The 16,836-nt window shown below is 42.2% G+C and overlaps 1 protein-coding gene across 1 annotated transcript; it reads right to left on the bottom strand.

Annotated features, from left to right (window-relative positions):
• Positions 1-2,114: 2,114 nt before the first annotated feature.
• On the bottom strand, positions 2,115-4,955 carry LOC141109084 (C-X-C motif chemokine 10-like). The gene is made up of 4 exons (XM_073601004.1): positions 4,800-4,955; positions 4,556-4,679; positions 3,179-3,262; positions 2,115-2,384 (listed from the first exon to the last, which is right to left on the bottom strand). The coding sequence occupies exons 1-4, from the start codon at positions 4,858-4,860 to the stop codon at positions 2,348-2,350; spliced, it is 306 nt and encodes a 101-aa protein (XP_073457105.1). The 5' UTR covers positions 4,861-4,955; the 3' UTR covers positions 2,115-2,347.
• Positions 4,956-16,836: the final 11,881 nt, after the last annotated feature.

Consider the following 16,836-nt stretch of genomic DNA (forward strand, 5'->3'; position numbering starts at 1 on the left):
AGATTCTGGCAATATTGATAAAAATCATTGAAAAAAATGGCATGGGTTCCCCCCCAGTCCATTACCAGACCCTTTGGGTCTGGTATGAATATTAAGGGGAACCCTGTACCAAAATTTAAAAGAAAATTGCCTGGGGGTCCCCCCAAAATCCATACCAGGCCCTTCAGGTCTGCTATGGATATTAAGGGGAACCCTGCACCAATTTTTTTTTAAAAATGGTGTAGGGGTCCCCCCAAAATCCATACCAGGCCCTTCAGGTCTGGTATGGATTTTAAGGGGAACCCTGAGCCAAAATGTAAAAAAAAGTGGCGTAGGGGTCCCCCCAAAATCCATACCAGACCCTTATCCAAGCATGCAACCTGGCAGGCCGCAGGAAAAGGGGGGATGAGAGAGCGCCCCCCCCTCCTGAACCATACCAGGCCACATGCCCTCAACATGGAGAGAATGTTTTGGGGTCCCCCAAAACACCTTGTTCCCATGTTGATGAGGACAAGGACCTCATCCTCACATCCCTTGCTTGGTGGTTGTGGGGGTCTGCTTATCGGAATCTGGAAGCCCCCTTTAACAAGGGGACCCCCAGATCCTGCCCCCCTATGTGAATGGGTATTGGGTACATTGTACCCCTACACATTCACCAAAAAAGGTGTCAAAATGGTAAAAATTACAGTAGACAATTTGGGACAAGCCCTATTAAAAAAAAAAAAAGTGTCCCGCGATGTCCATTTGTCTTCGATTTAATAGTCTCCTTAGTATCCTTCAGATATGAGGGTATTTTTTGACTAATGGCTGTAAATAAAAATCAATATAGCGTCAAATGCGGAAAGTAACTGAATCTATGCTGCTTACTATGGGGTGTCTGGGAGAGTGTATGGGATTTTTATGTACCTTGGGGAGGTAATACATTACTGGAATCCTGGGGGCTACTGGAACTAAATAGAATCTCCTTTTTGTCTCCCTTTTTTATGATTATTCAAACCTTTGTCCAATAGTTTAACCAATTCCATTTTGTATGTCATTGTCGGATTGTTTACTAACTCTTTGTACGTTTGTCCATGTCCCAAAATTCTGTACATTTCACTCTGATAGTCAGTCTTATCTAGAATTACAATTCCACCCCCTTATCGGCGGGGCGGATAACACGATCTTTTCTTTCACATATCCTCTTTAGGCCCATTTTGATCTCTGGATGTCCCTGTGTCTTTTTTGTTTATCTAAATCCCTTAAAACTAAGACCTTAAAGACATTAACTGAAGGGGCAGTAGGACCTGGAGGATTGAATAATGAGGGGTTATGGAGACCTGAGTGGATAGCTCCTGAAAAGTCAACTCCATATTTAGGTAAGATGGGATTTGTAATGAGATATCTTTGTATGTTAAGTTTGTGAATGAATTTTTGGATATCAATAAATGTACCAAACTTGTTTCGTTTTTTTTTTTGGGGGGGGGATATTTAAGCCCTTTATCTAAAATCTATTTTTCTTCAGTAGTTAATTGTTTGTTTGTTTTTTTTTGGGGGGGGCATATTTAAGCCCTTTATCTAGAATCAATTTTTCTTTACTAGTTAATTGTATCTGACTGAGAGAAAAAATTCCTGAGCCATTTTAGTTCTTCTCCTTTTTCCCCTGAATTCTCCTCTCCCCTTGGGAGCCTCTCTTGATTCGGGGCCTCGCTTCCTCCCTTGTGTCTCCCTGGAAAAAACCCAATTATAATGTTGTAAGCTGATGTTCATGCTAAAGTTTAATTTTAATTCAACCAATAATAAAAGGCCACTGCCAATGTATTTATTTTATATGCTGCCTGCAATCTCATGCACTCTCAGGAGGGTAAGAATTTATAAACCACAAAACAAATTGTGGCCAGACTTGCCATACAATGGGGAATAGCAATCTTCACTGAAAAAACTTTGGTGTTGTACATACAGGTCGGACTGGTTGTTGCATCAGTATATGAAAAACCAAGAAGGTGATTCATACTCGCTTGCGGCATCCCTTGAAAAATATGGTTTCTGACTAGTATAATACCAACAGTAATCAGAGGAGTATTCACCGCTCTGTATACTACAATTTTGTTTAATATGTTTCTTTTTTTCTGCCATCAAAACAGAGTCAGCACGTGTTAAACATTTTAAATACATTTATTTATGAAAATATAAAACTCACATCTTTTAAGGTAGAAAATGATCTCAGGAAATATATATTTACAGTAACGTTGTTTAAATAGATGAATTTACAAATATAAAAAAATGCATGACATATGTCATTCCAGTTATCCGTAGTCACGAGACAGTGGAAAGGTAGAATTAATCTATTAGCAGGCTCTCTGTCATATTCCTCAGCTTGTATAATCACTCAGGGGTGTCTGATCACTGGGATGTGTTTCAGAAACCTGCAGGAATAAAAATATATATCATAAGACATACGTGCCAATATGATATTATACATTTAGTATTATATAATAAATACAACTTAAATAAAAATAAGATAAACACTAACATATAACAATAAATTATTTATCTCTGCAAATGGTATCTATTTAATGGGCTGCATTCACCCCAAGAGGACATTCATTTCTCATTCACACTGGCAGTGACATACATGCATTAATATACATTTATAGGACATTTCTAAATTTCGAAATGCATATTAATGCATGTGATGAGTTTAAATGATAAAACTCACACTGTGCATTAACATGCTTTTAGGTGCCGTCAGTTTAGCTGTATCCAATTAGAAAGTCTAGAAATTGCTGAAAGCACATAAATGCATGCAAACTTGCGTAAGCCCGTATAAGTACACATAATCATGGTTGAACCCGTGTAAAGACAGATACATCTAAACACAGGAAAAACTGATCTGGGAAGCAAGCATATAATTTGTTTGTACTTTTCAGATAATGTATCCTGAGTTTAGATGGAGTACTAGTGTGAATGAAGCCTAAAGTAGTGTAAATTGTGGTAAAATGCCATGTATAGTACAGGTAAGATGCAATAAGATTTTAGAAGCATATAGCTATGCCTTCAGTCTTTCTAATCTATCTCATTTCAATACATTGAAAAAAAATCACTCCTACCCACTTTTTATAGTACTGTAAACAAACTACTATACAGAGTTTTTGACTGTATGCACATCAAACTTTGAAATGACCAAATATCTGAAGATGTATAAAAAAATAGTACCTACCGATTTTTTCCACTGAGCAGAGCTTTTATTTCTTTCAGGTCAGAACTGACACATTTTGTAGCACCGGTGCTTTTTACTGTGACACTGGGGAAGAACAAAATTAAGAAAGCCATTAATATATTTGGACGCTTCCTAAAATAGAAGTATATGTTCAAGGAAAAAAAATATATACTTACCTGTCCCCTGCTGCTTCTAAGACTGAGAACTGAGCAATCAAAAACTGCTGATCGCTCAGTTCTCAGCCTTCACTGAGCAGACCGTCAGTCAACGGTTCTCTGCTTTGCTTTCCTACGCTCACTGGAGTGGGAGCGGCTAGCTCAGTCTCTCAGTGGCTTGCCGAGAGGCTAAGCCAGCTGCCAGTCCAGGCATCTGGGTTGATCCCGATCACATGGGACCGGACCGGCTTTATGATGTCAGCCAACAGCGGGCTTTAGTCGCTATCACCTGAAAACGGGTCACAACAGTGCCGAAGAGAGTGCACTCCTGTGATTCAGAGAAGTAAAGCCAAAAAAGCTTTGGCTATACTTCTCCTTAATCAATGAAACAATGAAACTATTTCATACGATGTCTCTTTTGAGATTTTCTATATCCTGCCTTGTCTACACTATCTTGTCTATTTTATCAGCAGGCCACCATTCTCTAAGAGCTAAACATTGAGCAAGTGCAAGGTGTATGCTTAGTAAAGAGTTCAAAATATCCCCATTTTTATTTTCCTTCAAATCCATTTAGGACCCTCAAGTAAATTTAGAATATGCAACATGATTGTATAGGGTTATTAAAATGGCACAAAATTAAAATAGTGAAAATTTCGATGTTCCTGTTTTTTTATATTGAGATATCCAAAATTGTGAAAAATGAATTTCTAACAAGATTTTAGGTTTGACTCATTCATTTTAGCTTTTTACAAACTGAAATGGCTGCTTATTCCTAATACATACTGCAAAGAATATTAGGTGGGCAGCCACTTTTGGCTACCAATCACTCTATGGGTATACAGGAGCTAATTCACTCTAATTTGAATATTACATGTGATGGTCATAAAAGGCTTTGGGTAAAGGGCAATAACAAGTGCTTTGGACCCATGTAAATGATTGCATTGCACAAAGATTTTTCTAATACTTTTAATGTAGAATGAAAAAAGTTTTAATTGCAAGCATGCTTCTTTAACATATCAACCAAGATGAACATGGGTCCAAACAGATTTAAAGAAAGACAGATGTCTTACCATTTGCAACATCTGCCCACCTTTTTTTCTGTGTATGACCACCCTAAGCTTTTGAAAATGTAGCGGTATGTGCTATGCCTACAATTGGGTGAGTACATATACAATAGATACAGCAATTACATTATATAATTCATAATGTACATTCTACTTACATATATTCTGTGTTTTCACACAGAGAGCTTCTTGGATAAACATCCATTTGAGCCAGGGCCATGACATTCACCTGATTGGATAGCTTGTTACACAGGCAACGCTTCCCACGAGGAACGGCAAACCCTGAATACAAAAATAAAAATAGATCAATTAATGCTTATACAGACAATGGCAAAGACAGTAGAATAGGCAGTCTGTGCTTATAACTAGATTCTAAATACTAGAATTTGTCATTGACTGTACCTTGTATAAAAGGAGTAGAGAGCAGGAGAACGCACGTGATGACAGCACACTTCTTGTTCATAATGATGGTGTTGGATTCTCTCAGACCAATCTAGATTAGATAGCTGTGTGAAGTAGAGCAGCATTGGTCTGTTTATATACATTTGTACTGGATTGCATAATCCCATGATGTCATCAGCGGCTGACACTGAAATTCTCTATTTTCCAATTATATTTCTGTTTTGTAGGAAGGCTTTTAGGAAGTGAAAGTACCGTTGAAGAGCTTTTTCCTGCAAACAAAAAAAACACTCAGTGTCCATTTCTGTTATTGCCAGGCTTTCCCAGAAACCTGTGGCCGATAAAGAAAAGAAAAAAAAAGAGTATTATAGAGTTTCCACTTTTATAAGGCTGCATATTACTGTGGTGTAAAATGACTGAATAAGTCTTCAGTGCACTCTGTGTATTCTGATTCTTTCCTTTGCTCAGGATGATCATTAGGGTATTGTAAAATTCAAAGTATAATGAATATATTTGACCATTACACGCGCTTGTTGTTACCTCTTTGGTGGTCATCAAAATGGCTCACAAATCTCAATAATTGCAAGTAATGTTGAAAATAGGGCCAAATCTGCTTTAGGTTGCCTTACTGTATGTCTGCCAGCTAGAAGAATTAATATAGATTGCTGGTCATAGATGGGCAAATTTTCTCAATGACTACTAAATTTGCTGGTCTTCTAGTTAACTACAAGATCTCCCGAGATGATAGAAGCTCAGTGATGACCCAGGTTTAAATATGTTAACTAGTCAACATTTTTTTAAGAATAGTTCAGCTGTGGCAGTCAAGAAAGAGTCAATCCACCCAAACATATTTCATTTAAATTAAGTCTGGTAGGGTGAGTAACCAATTGGTTTCTCATTGCTTTTGGGAATGGCAGGATAATATTGCAATGCCACAGTTCCTCCCCCTGCTCCTACTCACCTTGGCGTTTTAGGTATTCCTGCATTTATTAGCTCCCAGTTTCCTGTTACACTTTGCAAAATATAAACATGAAAGCAAGAGTTAGACCTGGTAATGCATGCACAGAGATCTGACTACACGAGTCCTGAAAAATGTTTAAAAACATCATTAGTGAATTTAAGTGTTGAAATGTAGGCTTTTGACATCGTGCCTTTATTAGGAGGCAGGTACTGTACATTTGAAACATTATTAGTTAAACTGGTAATAAACCCAAAAGCAAACATTTATATATGGCTGCATTTGGTTTCTTTCTTATACTTTCTTTCTTTTATTTTCCCCTGGTGATCTGGCCAGTAAGTTTGTTGTTTTTCAATAGATCAGCTTTTATTTGTACAAGAAAAACCTTTCGCCCAAAAGAAAAAAAAAAAACTGTTGCTGTAACTGCTTGTGTAACTACAGTGTGGGCTGGAGTTTGGCTTCCATTTGTTATTGTATCTAAATTTGCTTGTCCATCCAACACCAACCAACCACCAACACATCCCAACTCCAAAAGGTGCAATAATATGTTGGTTTTCGGACTTGGTCATATGAAAATATGGATGCATTTAGAAATCTGGCCTGGAGGAAGGGTCTGCTGTCATAAACGCTTCAGCACTCCTACCTCCCACCCCTCAGACCCCTTGATTAGTTGCTTGGTGTAATTTGTGTGACCTCAGGGTCCAAAAAAATAGCTGAAGCTCTTGATTTTCCATCAAAACTATGCACAAATGCAGAGTCGTGTTGGCTAGGACGGCATTGAATTGGACTCTCCTGGAACCAGGAAAACCTTGTTAAGTACTCCCTACTTTTATTCCCATTCAGGTTACCGTTGTTATTGTCTATTTTGTAATATAATTTCTGCAAATATTTTTTATGCACTGTTGTCCTTCCTTTTTTAAACTGATATTTAAAAATCATTAAGCTTCATCTCTAAATCCTCTAAAAAAAAGGACTGAAAAGAGAATTTTTTTTTCAGTTTCATGCTTAGCTAGGTGAATGCAGCATCGGTCCGATGCTGCATATGTCCCCCGGCGCCTCTAAACTGAGAACCGAGGGATTGAACACCGCCGATGGCTCGGTTTTCACAGCTCCCCGAGCAGAGAGCTTCTGACTGTCAATCAGCAGATCTCCGCTCTGCTCCTTCTTGCTCACTGGAGTGCTGAGCTGTGGAGGGATGGGGTTTTGGCCGGCTCAGTCTCTCAGTGGCTTGCTGAGAGTCTGAGATGGGTGTCAGTCCAGGCACCTGGCGGATCCAGTCTCCCATTGTCAGGATGACACGGTGTCTGGACTGATTTCTGTGATATCAGCAGAGAGCAGACCTCAGTCCACTCTCTGCTGAAAACAGGTCACAGGAGTGCAGAACGAATTGTCCTCCTGTGATCCATAGGAGAAGTACAGCCAAACGAGCTCAGGCTGGACTTCTCCTTTAAAGTATCCGTTACCATATGTTAAACTCCAGTATCTCCATGTCTGTGTTGCAATGAGTGTGATAGGCATTTCCTAGATGTCAGAATTGCTATAGTGGATACTGAGAACAATACATTTTTTTCAGTTAAAATGTGTGGTGGCAGCTATTGTGTGTGTGTGTATACACCAGGAACGATCACTTTTATTTGTTGGCACATAGACTGAGAGCTGGAAAATCTCTGTACAGGGTGAGACTGAGAATGCCTTTGTCACAAATTGGTAGTAGTGACAGGATCATCGTCACAGTTTCTAGTATTTACAAATAAATTAGAGCTTCAATCATCTTCCTCAGTTACCAGATCATCAATTATATACAAATATATTCATCTGCTTAGCAGATCCATACAAATGTGATGCTCGCGCTGAAGCTGGAATTTTTAAATGATCATTTTGGGCCTTAAAGCGTATCTATGGTCAAAATGTAAAATCATATTAATTTTCACACTGTATTTCCATTATTTCTAGCCTACTTCTATTATACTGAAGGATCTTGGAATTAGTTTGTAAAGATCCCAACACATTTACTTCCTTGAATTCTGTGATATGTAGTCACTATGCCCTATGAGTATGTGAGTAGGCACTGCTGTGTCACACATTTTACAGAGCTTGCCTTCTGAGCTACAGAGGTATTGAGAGGATGAGTTTCAGGAGGTGGATGGGCATATTTTCTCTTGATTGAATGAGTTGCCTATGTGCTGGGAGATGCTGGGATCTCCATGTGGAAAGAGCAGAGCACATGGAATCCTCTGAACATTTTCTCTGCTGCAGGGAGATTGTTATTGTATTTGAAAATCTTCCTTCGCTATGAGCACATTCGACTGTGAAAGGCATTTAGCACTTTTCTGGTGGTCAAAATGGTTCAATAATTAAAAGCAATACTGAAATTGGGGACATCATTGTCAATAATGACTTTTGGCAATCGTATGTTTTTCACCTTGGTTTAAAATGATTCTTCATTATAGCAGATGGTTATTGACCAGACCTGGTTTCAGAGTTGATTACAGCTCATTCCAACAATCAACCCAATTATCAATATGACCAGTCAGAAATTTCGGAAAACAATCAGCAGTTGTAGTCAGAAAAGAGCCAGTCAAACCAAAATTAGACTCAGTCACCAACTTTATTTTTATTGCTTTTGGGATTGACAGATGAAAAACGGAGAGCAATGCACCTCTATAGACTAAAGGATGTAAACAGATGAGCAGCCGTTTACATTCGCATCACGTCTGTTCACGTCTGTTTTTTCAATGGAACAAGTCTCCATCCTGTTCCATTTAAACAGACCTGAATGGAAGTAAATGGATGTAAATGAACATTGTCAGTTTTTGCATCTGTTTTTGCATCCGCTCTGACTCATCCCTGGTATCAGACATGAGTCATTGATTATTAAGGAGAGAGCACCTGCCGGCATCCTAACAACCATGATTCATCCCGACGGATGACGGCAAACGATGGAGAGGAAGGGTGTCAGCAGGCAGTGGGCTTTTTTCTGTGCTGGTCGGCGGCCACCATTTATTGTGATTGACGTGGACCTATATCGCTGGACAACATGATTAATGATGGATGTACATCGGGGGGGGGGAGGCATTATTATTTTTTAAAAAAAGGACTTGTCTTTGTGTTATTTAATTTACCGTTGACAATTGTTTTGGTGAATGAGTAGGTTGGTACCATGTAGGAGGGGGCTTCCAGCTTTCAATCAGTCACCCCCCACAACCATTGGTTCAAGGCTGTGGGGAAGAGGCCCTTGTTCTCATGAACATGAGACTCCCCCCCCCCCCCCCCCGGCAAAGTACCCTCCATGTTGGGGGCATGTGGTCTGTTATGCTTTGGGGAGAGTGAATTGCATGCTCGTCCTCTCTCTTTGCCTGCCAGGCTTCATGCTCGGATAGGGGTCTGGTATGGATTTTGGCAGGGTTCAATACCATTTTTTCTGTTTTTTGTTGTGAAGTCCCCCCTAATCCAGTTGGGGAGGGGGGCTGCATGTCAATATATGTCAGTTCTTTTGTTTAAATTTTGCTGTCAATGTGAATGTAAGGAATGTAAACATGGATGTAGACTGAATCAGTTTTTCTATGCATAAACATGACTGAATGGATGACGCCCATGAGAAAGTGTTCAAAAAATGTCCCAACAATATACTAAGAATAAAATCTGTACACAATGAATAATCGTCTGTGCTTAAAAAAAAAAAAAAAAAAAAAAAAAAAAGCAAATGTAGAAAGCCTTTTGGAAGTGTCACACCCTGTGTAATTATTTAGAAGAAACAGAAAGTGTATTGTTTTCAAATAGCCAAACCTTGCCTTGCTGCAGTATTAGAGGATAGGCAAACTGAAAAAAATATGGTGCATTAAAAACATTTTCTTGATCTTCTTAGACGTGAGTCCTGAAATTACTTGGAATGGATGGTGCCATTTGTAAGCAGAAGTTTACTGAGGTATTTCTGTGTTGGTTGTGCTCATTATTTTCTGGGTTAAACTTATTTTCTACTGTGTGAGCTGCACTATTTAGTTAATGTTGCCCCACAGAAGTGGTGCTGTTTGGCGGGTAAGGGTTAACTCTGCTAGTCAATTTTTCCCAGGTTTTCTGAAGAATGCTGCTGGACAAAGCATATAAAAAGGGGAACTCTATCTAGGTCAGGGCTTGTTGTTTGTTCTCACATGGAAAAAGGAGAGTGCTGCTTAGAAAGTAGGAGCCACTTTGCTAATTTGCCACCCCTTTTAGAACCCTAGTCGGGGTTCCAGGGGGTATGGACACTTAGAGGATTTTGTACAGGAATGTGTATGGAAGATGTTGCTGAGAACTGTTCATCTGTTATATTTTATCGTTTCTGTAAAGAACTTTATTGTTAAGCCAATTTGTCTGGTTTAAAGTCATTAAAGGGGTGCATGCATGGTGTATTAAAGAACGGGGCTTGGAAGGGGGATAAAGCGAAGTCAGTGTGAACACACTGCAAAAGTATAACCTGCAGTGGAAGGAAAAGAAACTATATGGTAGTTGGTTTGGGCAACCAGAGTAATGTCAGGTGCTTAAAAGAGAAGTAAAGGAATTTTATTTTCCCTATTTATACTTACCTAGGTGGATGCAGCATGGGTCCGATGCTGCATCTATCCACCCGGTGCCTCTGCACTGAGAACCGAGCGATCAAACACCGCCAAACGATCGGCTTTCACAGCTCTGTGAGCAGAGAGCTGTAGACTCTCAGTCACAGCTCTCTGCTCTTCTCCCTCCTTGCTCACTGGAGCGCCGAGCTCTGGAGGGGGCGGAGTGGCTGTCAGTCCAGAACTGGACTGACATTGGTGTCGTCAGCAGAGAGTGGACTTCAGTGACTGAAGGCTCTGGCAGTGAAGCCTTTTGTGAGCTTGGCCTTCCCCCTAGCAACTAGTGCTCCACATACATATAGCATGGCACAGGGTATCCCAGGTACCTAGCCTGAGATATCACAGGAGAGAATAAGTGAGTTAGAGAATAAAGAAGCTTGGGAACAGATGATCCCTTGTGTGAGGGAGGAGTCTCTCGTGATGTCACTGGGAGTGAGGTGACACATAAAGAGGAGCTCCAGCCCCCCCACCAAAAAATTAAAGGTCAGCAGCTACAAATACTGTAGCTGATGACTTTTAATATAAGGACACTTACCTGTCCAGGGATCCAGCGATTTTCAGTCGTCTCTTGGGTGCTGCCGCCGCCATTTCTTGTAACGGTAACCAGCAGTGAAGCCTAGTGGCTTCATAGCCAGTTTCCTACTGGGCATGTGCAAAGCACGCTATGCTTTGTGAATGGCCCAGCGGCGATGGAAAGAGGAGGGGACCACAACAAGGTCTCCCGGAAGTGGGGACGGGTATCTGTCAAAAACAGGTATCAGATTCCCCCCAAAAGGTGCCAAATGTGGCAGCGGAGGGGGGGAGGAAGCAAACAAGTGGAGCTTCCCCTTTTGGGTGGAGATTTGCTATAAGGTGGTGCTGGTGAGAGGGGTACAGGCTCCGCTGTACCCACTCAAAACTGCTTCACCATTGGGAGGTGCTACGAGAAGTGAAACACACACAAAGTGTTAACTGTGCAAAAGGAACCCGCTTGCTTCTAAGTTAGAATGCTGCCATAACACTGATTTCACATGAACGCAGCCTCAGCCTGTAGTGCAGGCATTAGTGAGAGTTGTACTGTGACTGTACTGGGGTCCATATGGTTAACCAAACATGTGGAGCCGAGTTTGCTTGCTTCTAAATTGAAGCACTGCCTTAACAATGATTTCACTTGTGGGCAGCCTCTGCCTGTAGATGCGGGCATTAGCCAGCACTATTTGCGTGTCCACTATTGGGCCCCGTCCACACATTTTACCTATGTCCAAGAATTATGCAAATTACCAGAACATCATATGATCATGTTGGTCCTTTCCATGATTTTTATAGGATAATCAATTAAAAAAATGCATTTGAAAATGCTAATTTGCAGCAATACGAAGCTGGAAGTTGAGCCATCATTTGCAAAGCACAAATATGGCATCTCCTGTGTAAGTAGAAAAGCACCGCCTTTTCACAGAAACAAAGTTTTTAACTCTAACACACATTTATACTATACAGTGATACAGTAAAGAAGTCTTACACAAAAGATTTGGATTCCTCTTTAAGTTTAATATAGTACAGTATATGTGTATTGCCAAGAAAAGAGAGCTGCATAGATTTCTACCATTAGGTCTGTGGTCACCCTGCAGCTGATCTTTTCCATATTTAACTTGAACACTGTCTTGCTTTGCATTTTCTATCTCTGTGTGGACATGGCCATCTTGGTAGAGACAGGACTTTGCTTCCTTATGTAAGAGCTGCCCAATTGACTGTTGGTGATATGATGAGTGATGGGGTAATGACCAAAAAGCAGCAGGAGGTGCAGGAAGCAAAGATACACAAAATTAATCAGAAGCAGGGAGAGCCTTGCATGCAGGTCCTCAGGTATAGCTTCCTCCACAGTGTGAAGAACAGTGAGCAGCTTGGTAGTGCCATCACCAAATCTCACTTAAAATTGCATAATACTAGCAGTCAGACACAGCAGTGACTTAGATAACCTCGCACCAAAGACAGACGGGAGTGTCACATGTCAGGAAATGCACTGCTTTTTTTCAGGAGGAATTTAAGACAAAAGGTAAATTTTCAGAGTAAATTAACATTTCTAGATGTTCACTTTAAGGTAGCAAATATTTACTCTTTCGGTTCAGGTCCACTTTAAGTTAATATAATAGTGTAGCCGTACCTCTAAGGATTATGTATGTGTGCTGTTATTTACTTGTATTTTCTCACTGTTAGAGCAGAAATGTCAGCCCAGTGTGAGGTTCAAGTCCACTTTAAGTTGATATAGTGTAGCCTTACCTCTAAGGATTGTGTGTGCTGTTCACTTGTCAGCCCAGTGTAAGGTGGGCTGACAAATGAAAGGTAATAATGTGGCATTACCTTGGTGTGTGTAGGTGTGTGTGTGTGTGGGGGGGGGGGGTGTTGAGCCTTTCCTCTGAGATTAAAAAGATGATATTGAAATTTGATATGGTACATCCACAAGATTAAGCGCCGTCAAGTACTTCACATCGCCCATGTGCCTTACAAAATTACACTAATGTGTAAAAAAAAACGTTTTTTCCTAAAAATTTGAAAGATCTTGCAGTGATGAATGAGTTTACTCTGAGGGCACTGTTGGCATGGCCTTCCACAGGGCATCTGTGTGGTCGGGGGCCATCACCATTGCCTTCACAGAAACCAGGGAGTGGACACAAAAAAGGTAAGTCAAACCAAAAAAAATTACCTTTTAAAAAATGTTGATTTTGTTGTAAGGGGAGAAAAGTCAACTCTAAACATGCATTACAGTGTCGTAGATGTTTAGTTTTCACAGAAGTTAATGAAATGATGTTGTTTCCTGCAAAATTAAAGGCTGGTTTCATTTTCTTATAACAACTGGGAAATAAAACAAAACCTGTCCATTTCAAGGAAACAGGTTTTTCCGTTTCACTGCTAAGGCAGAAATAGATATCACAGAGCAACTAATGTTGGACACATCTGCTCATACATATATTTAGACACTTCCTATCTTGTGAAACATGTAAATTTTCCCCTTTCTACAGATGTACCAGGAGAGTGGAGACTAGGGATGAGCTTTGTGTTCGAGTCGAACCCGTGTTCGACTCGAACATCGTCTGTTCGCCCGTTCGCCGAATTGCGAACGATATGGGCCGTTCGCGCCAAATTCGTGTGGCGCGTCACGGCCCATAATTCACTGCGGCATCGCAGTGCATTGCTGGCTGATGGTTGACCAAGCATGCACTATGACCCGCATGCTTGGCCAATCACAGCGCCGCCTGAACAGAGAGCCGTAATTGGCCAAAGCCAAGGAGGCTTTGGCCAATTATGGCTCAGGGGATTTAGTACACGCCCCACAATATATAAGGCCGCCTGCACAGCGGCCCTGTGTAGTGTGTGTTCCGGCGTTCATTGAGAGAGAGAGAGAGACAGACAGTGACATTTGATTTGAGTTAGATAGATTAGGCAGAACAGTCAGTCAGTTAGCTGCACTTACAGTGTATTGTGTATATATATGCATCCCAGGTGTTGCATATATATATATATACACTGTATTCAGTTTAGCTAGATCCGTTCTTGTTATCTTCCTACTGACAGGCAGGCTTGTCTTGTTACAGTATTTACAGCTACCTGAAGAAAATTACTGGTGTTCTTTTGATCCTATTAGTACCACAGTCAGGCAGCTAGACTATTTACAGTTAATGCAGTGCGTCCTGCTCACAGTGTTCAGCTAGATCCGTTCCTGTTATCTTCTTACTGACAGGCAGGCTTGTCTTGTTACAGTATATATAGCAACCTGAAGAAAATTGCTGGTGTTCTTTTGATCCTATTAGTACCACAGTCAGGCAGCTAGACTATTTACAGTTAGTGCAGTGCGTCTTGCTCACAGTGTTCAGCTAAAACTACAAGTTAGTGGGGTGCGTCCTGCTCACAGTGTTCAGCTAAACCTACAAGTTAGTGGGGTGCGTCCTGCTCACAGTGTTCAGCTAAACCTACAAGTTAGTGCGGTGCGTCCTGCTCACAGTGTTCAGCTAAACCTACAAGTTAGTGTGGTGCGTCCACCTCACAGTGTTCAGCTAAACCTACAAGTTAGTGGGGTGCATCCTGCTCAGAGTGTTCAGCTAAACCTATAAGTTAGTGCAGTGCGTCCTGCTCACAGTGTTCAGCTAGATCCATTCCTGTTATCTTCTTACTGACAGGCAGGCTTGTCTTGTTACAGTATATACAGCTACCTGAAGAAAATTGCTGGTGTTCTTTTGATCCTATTAGTACCACAGTCAGGCAGCTAGACTATTTACAGTTAGTGCAGTGCGTCCTGCTCACAGTGTTCAGCTAAACCTACAAGTTAGTGGGGTGCATCCTGCTCACAGTGTTCAGCTAAACTTACAAGTTAGTGGGGTGCGTCCTGCTCACAGTGTTCAGCTAGATCCGTTCCTGTTATCTTCTTACTGACAGGCAGGCATGTCTTGTTACAGTATATACAGCTACCCGAAGAAAATTACTGGTGTTTTTTTGATCCTATTAGTACCATAGTCAGGCAGCTAGACTATTTACAGTTAGTGCAGTGCGTCCTGCTCACCATGTTCAGCTAAACCTACAAGTTAGTGGGGTGCGTCCTGCTCACAGTGTTTAGCTAAACCTACAAGTTAGTGTGGTGCGTCCACCTTACAGTGTTCAGCTAAACCTACAAGTTAGTGGGGTGCGTCCTGCTAACAGTGTTCAGCTAAACCTACAAGTTAGTGGGGTGCGTCCTGTTCACAGTGTTCAGCTAAACCTGCAAGTTAGTGGGGTGCGTCCTGTTCACAGTGTTCAGCTAAACCTACAAGTTAGTGGGGTGCGTCCACCTCACAGTGTTTAGCTAAAGCTACCTGTAGAAGGTTGGTGGTGTTCTCATACTACAGGCAGGCAGTTGATTTTGCTAGCTGCAGTATCAGTACATATATATATATATATATATATATATCCCAGCTTAGTGCAGCTACAGGCCATTAGTATGTCTGGAAGGCCAAGAAGGAGAGGTAGACAGTCACAAGCCAAAAAGAGAGGGCAAGCAGGCTCTGTGTCTAGTGCTGGTCGTGGAGATGGTGCATCCTCATCAGCACGTGGCCGTGGGACACGCTTGGCCTTTTTTTCGGCAGCTGGCCGTGTTGAGCCGCAACATGCAGAAGACATGGTCGAGTGGATGACCAAGCCGTCCTCATCCTCCTCATCCTCTCTCACCCATGCCCAGGGTACTTTGTCTGGCAAAGCAGCGGCCTCTTCCCTCGGCTCAGTGTCATCAGTGACTCCTTCCCTAGCCCCACCATGTCCTCCTGAGGAGTCCCTCGAACTGTTTGACCACAGTGTTGGGTACATGCTCCAGGAGGATGCCCAGCGTTTGGAAGGCTCTGATGATGATACTGAGCTCGATGAAGGCAGTAACATGAGCACGGACAGAGGGGGTGCCCAAGAAGGACAGCAATCTGGCAGTCATGCTCCCGCTGCTGCAGCATACTGCCAGGTTTGCTCCAGTGATGAGGAGGGAGGGGATGATGAGGTCACTGACTCAACGTGGGTGCCTGATAGGAGAGAGGAGGAGGAGGTGGCACATCATAAGGGCAGCACATTGACTGCATCACACCCCAAAGCTCCACATGTGCAGGGCGCTGCAGTCTCTGCGCGTTATTCAAAAAGTTCTTTGGTGTGGGCCTTTTTTGAGACGAGTGCATCAGATCGCACCGCTGCTATTTGCAACATATGTCTCAAGCGTATCTCGCGTGGCCAAAACATCTCCCGCTTGGGTACCACATGCTTGACCAGACATATGTTGACCTGCCATGCAGTTCGTTGGCAAGCGTATCTAAAAGACCCACACCAAAGAACAAAGAGGACCTCTCCTTGCTCCTCATCAGCTGAGATTTCCAACCCCACTATACCTTCAGTCCTCTCTGAGACCTGCACTGAGAGGAATGAAGGTGTAGAATTAGGTGTGTCACAGCCAAGTACTTGTGGGCAATCTGCTTTTGGTACACCAACGTCAGATTGTACCAGGCAAATTTCCCTGCCCCAGCTGCTACACCGCCGAAAGAAGTTTGCTCCCAGCCATCCACATGCCCAGCGGTTGAATGCTAGCTTGGCAAAATTGCTAGCACTTCAACTGCTGCCTTTTCAGTTGGTAGACTCTGCCCCCTTCCGTGAGTTTGTGGAATGTGCGGTTCCTCAGTGGCAGGTACCCAAAAGCCACTTTTTCTCACGGAAGGCGACTCCGGCTCTCTACCGGCATGTGGAAGGCAATGTCCATGCCTCGCTGGACAGGGCGGTCAGCGGTAAGGTGCATATTACCGCTGACTCATGGTCCAGCAGGCATGGACAGGGACGTTACCTAAGTTTCACGGCGCATTGGGTGACTCTGCTGGCAGCTGGGAAGGATGCAGGACAAGGTGCAGTAGTTTTGGAGGTTGTTCCGCCACCACGCCTCCAAAATGCTAATGATTGTGACACACCTCTCTCCTCCACCCCCTCCTCTTCTTCTTCCTCCATGGCCTCTTCCTGTGCTTTGTCC

Source organism: Aquarana catesbeiana, linkage group LG01 (assembly GCF_042186555.1).
Source record: "Aquarana catesbeiana isolate 2022-GZ linkage group LG01, ASM4218655v1, whole genome shotgun sequence".
NCBI lineage: Eukaryota > Metazoa > Chordata > Amphibia > Anura > Ranidae > Aquarana > Aquarana catesbeiana.

Coding starts and splice junctions, on each gene's coding strand:
- LOC141109084 (XM_073601004.1), bottom strand. CDS start 4,860: ATGAACAAGAAGTGTGCTGTCATCACGTGCGTTCTCCTGCTCTCTACT. Junction 4,680..4,799: donor CTCTACTCCTTTTATACAAG/GTACAGTCAATG, acceptor TTTTGTATTCAG/GGTTTGCCGTTCCTCGTGGG. Junction 2,385..3,178: donor CTGCTCAGTGGAAAAAATCG/GTAGGTACTATT, acceptor TTATTCCTGCAG/GTTTCTGAAACACATCCCAG.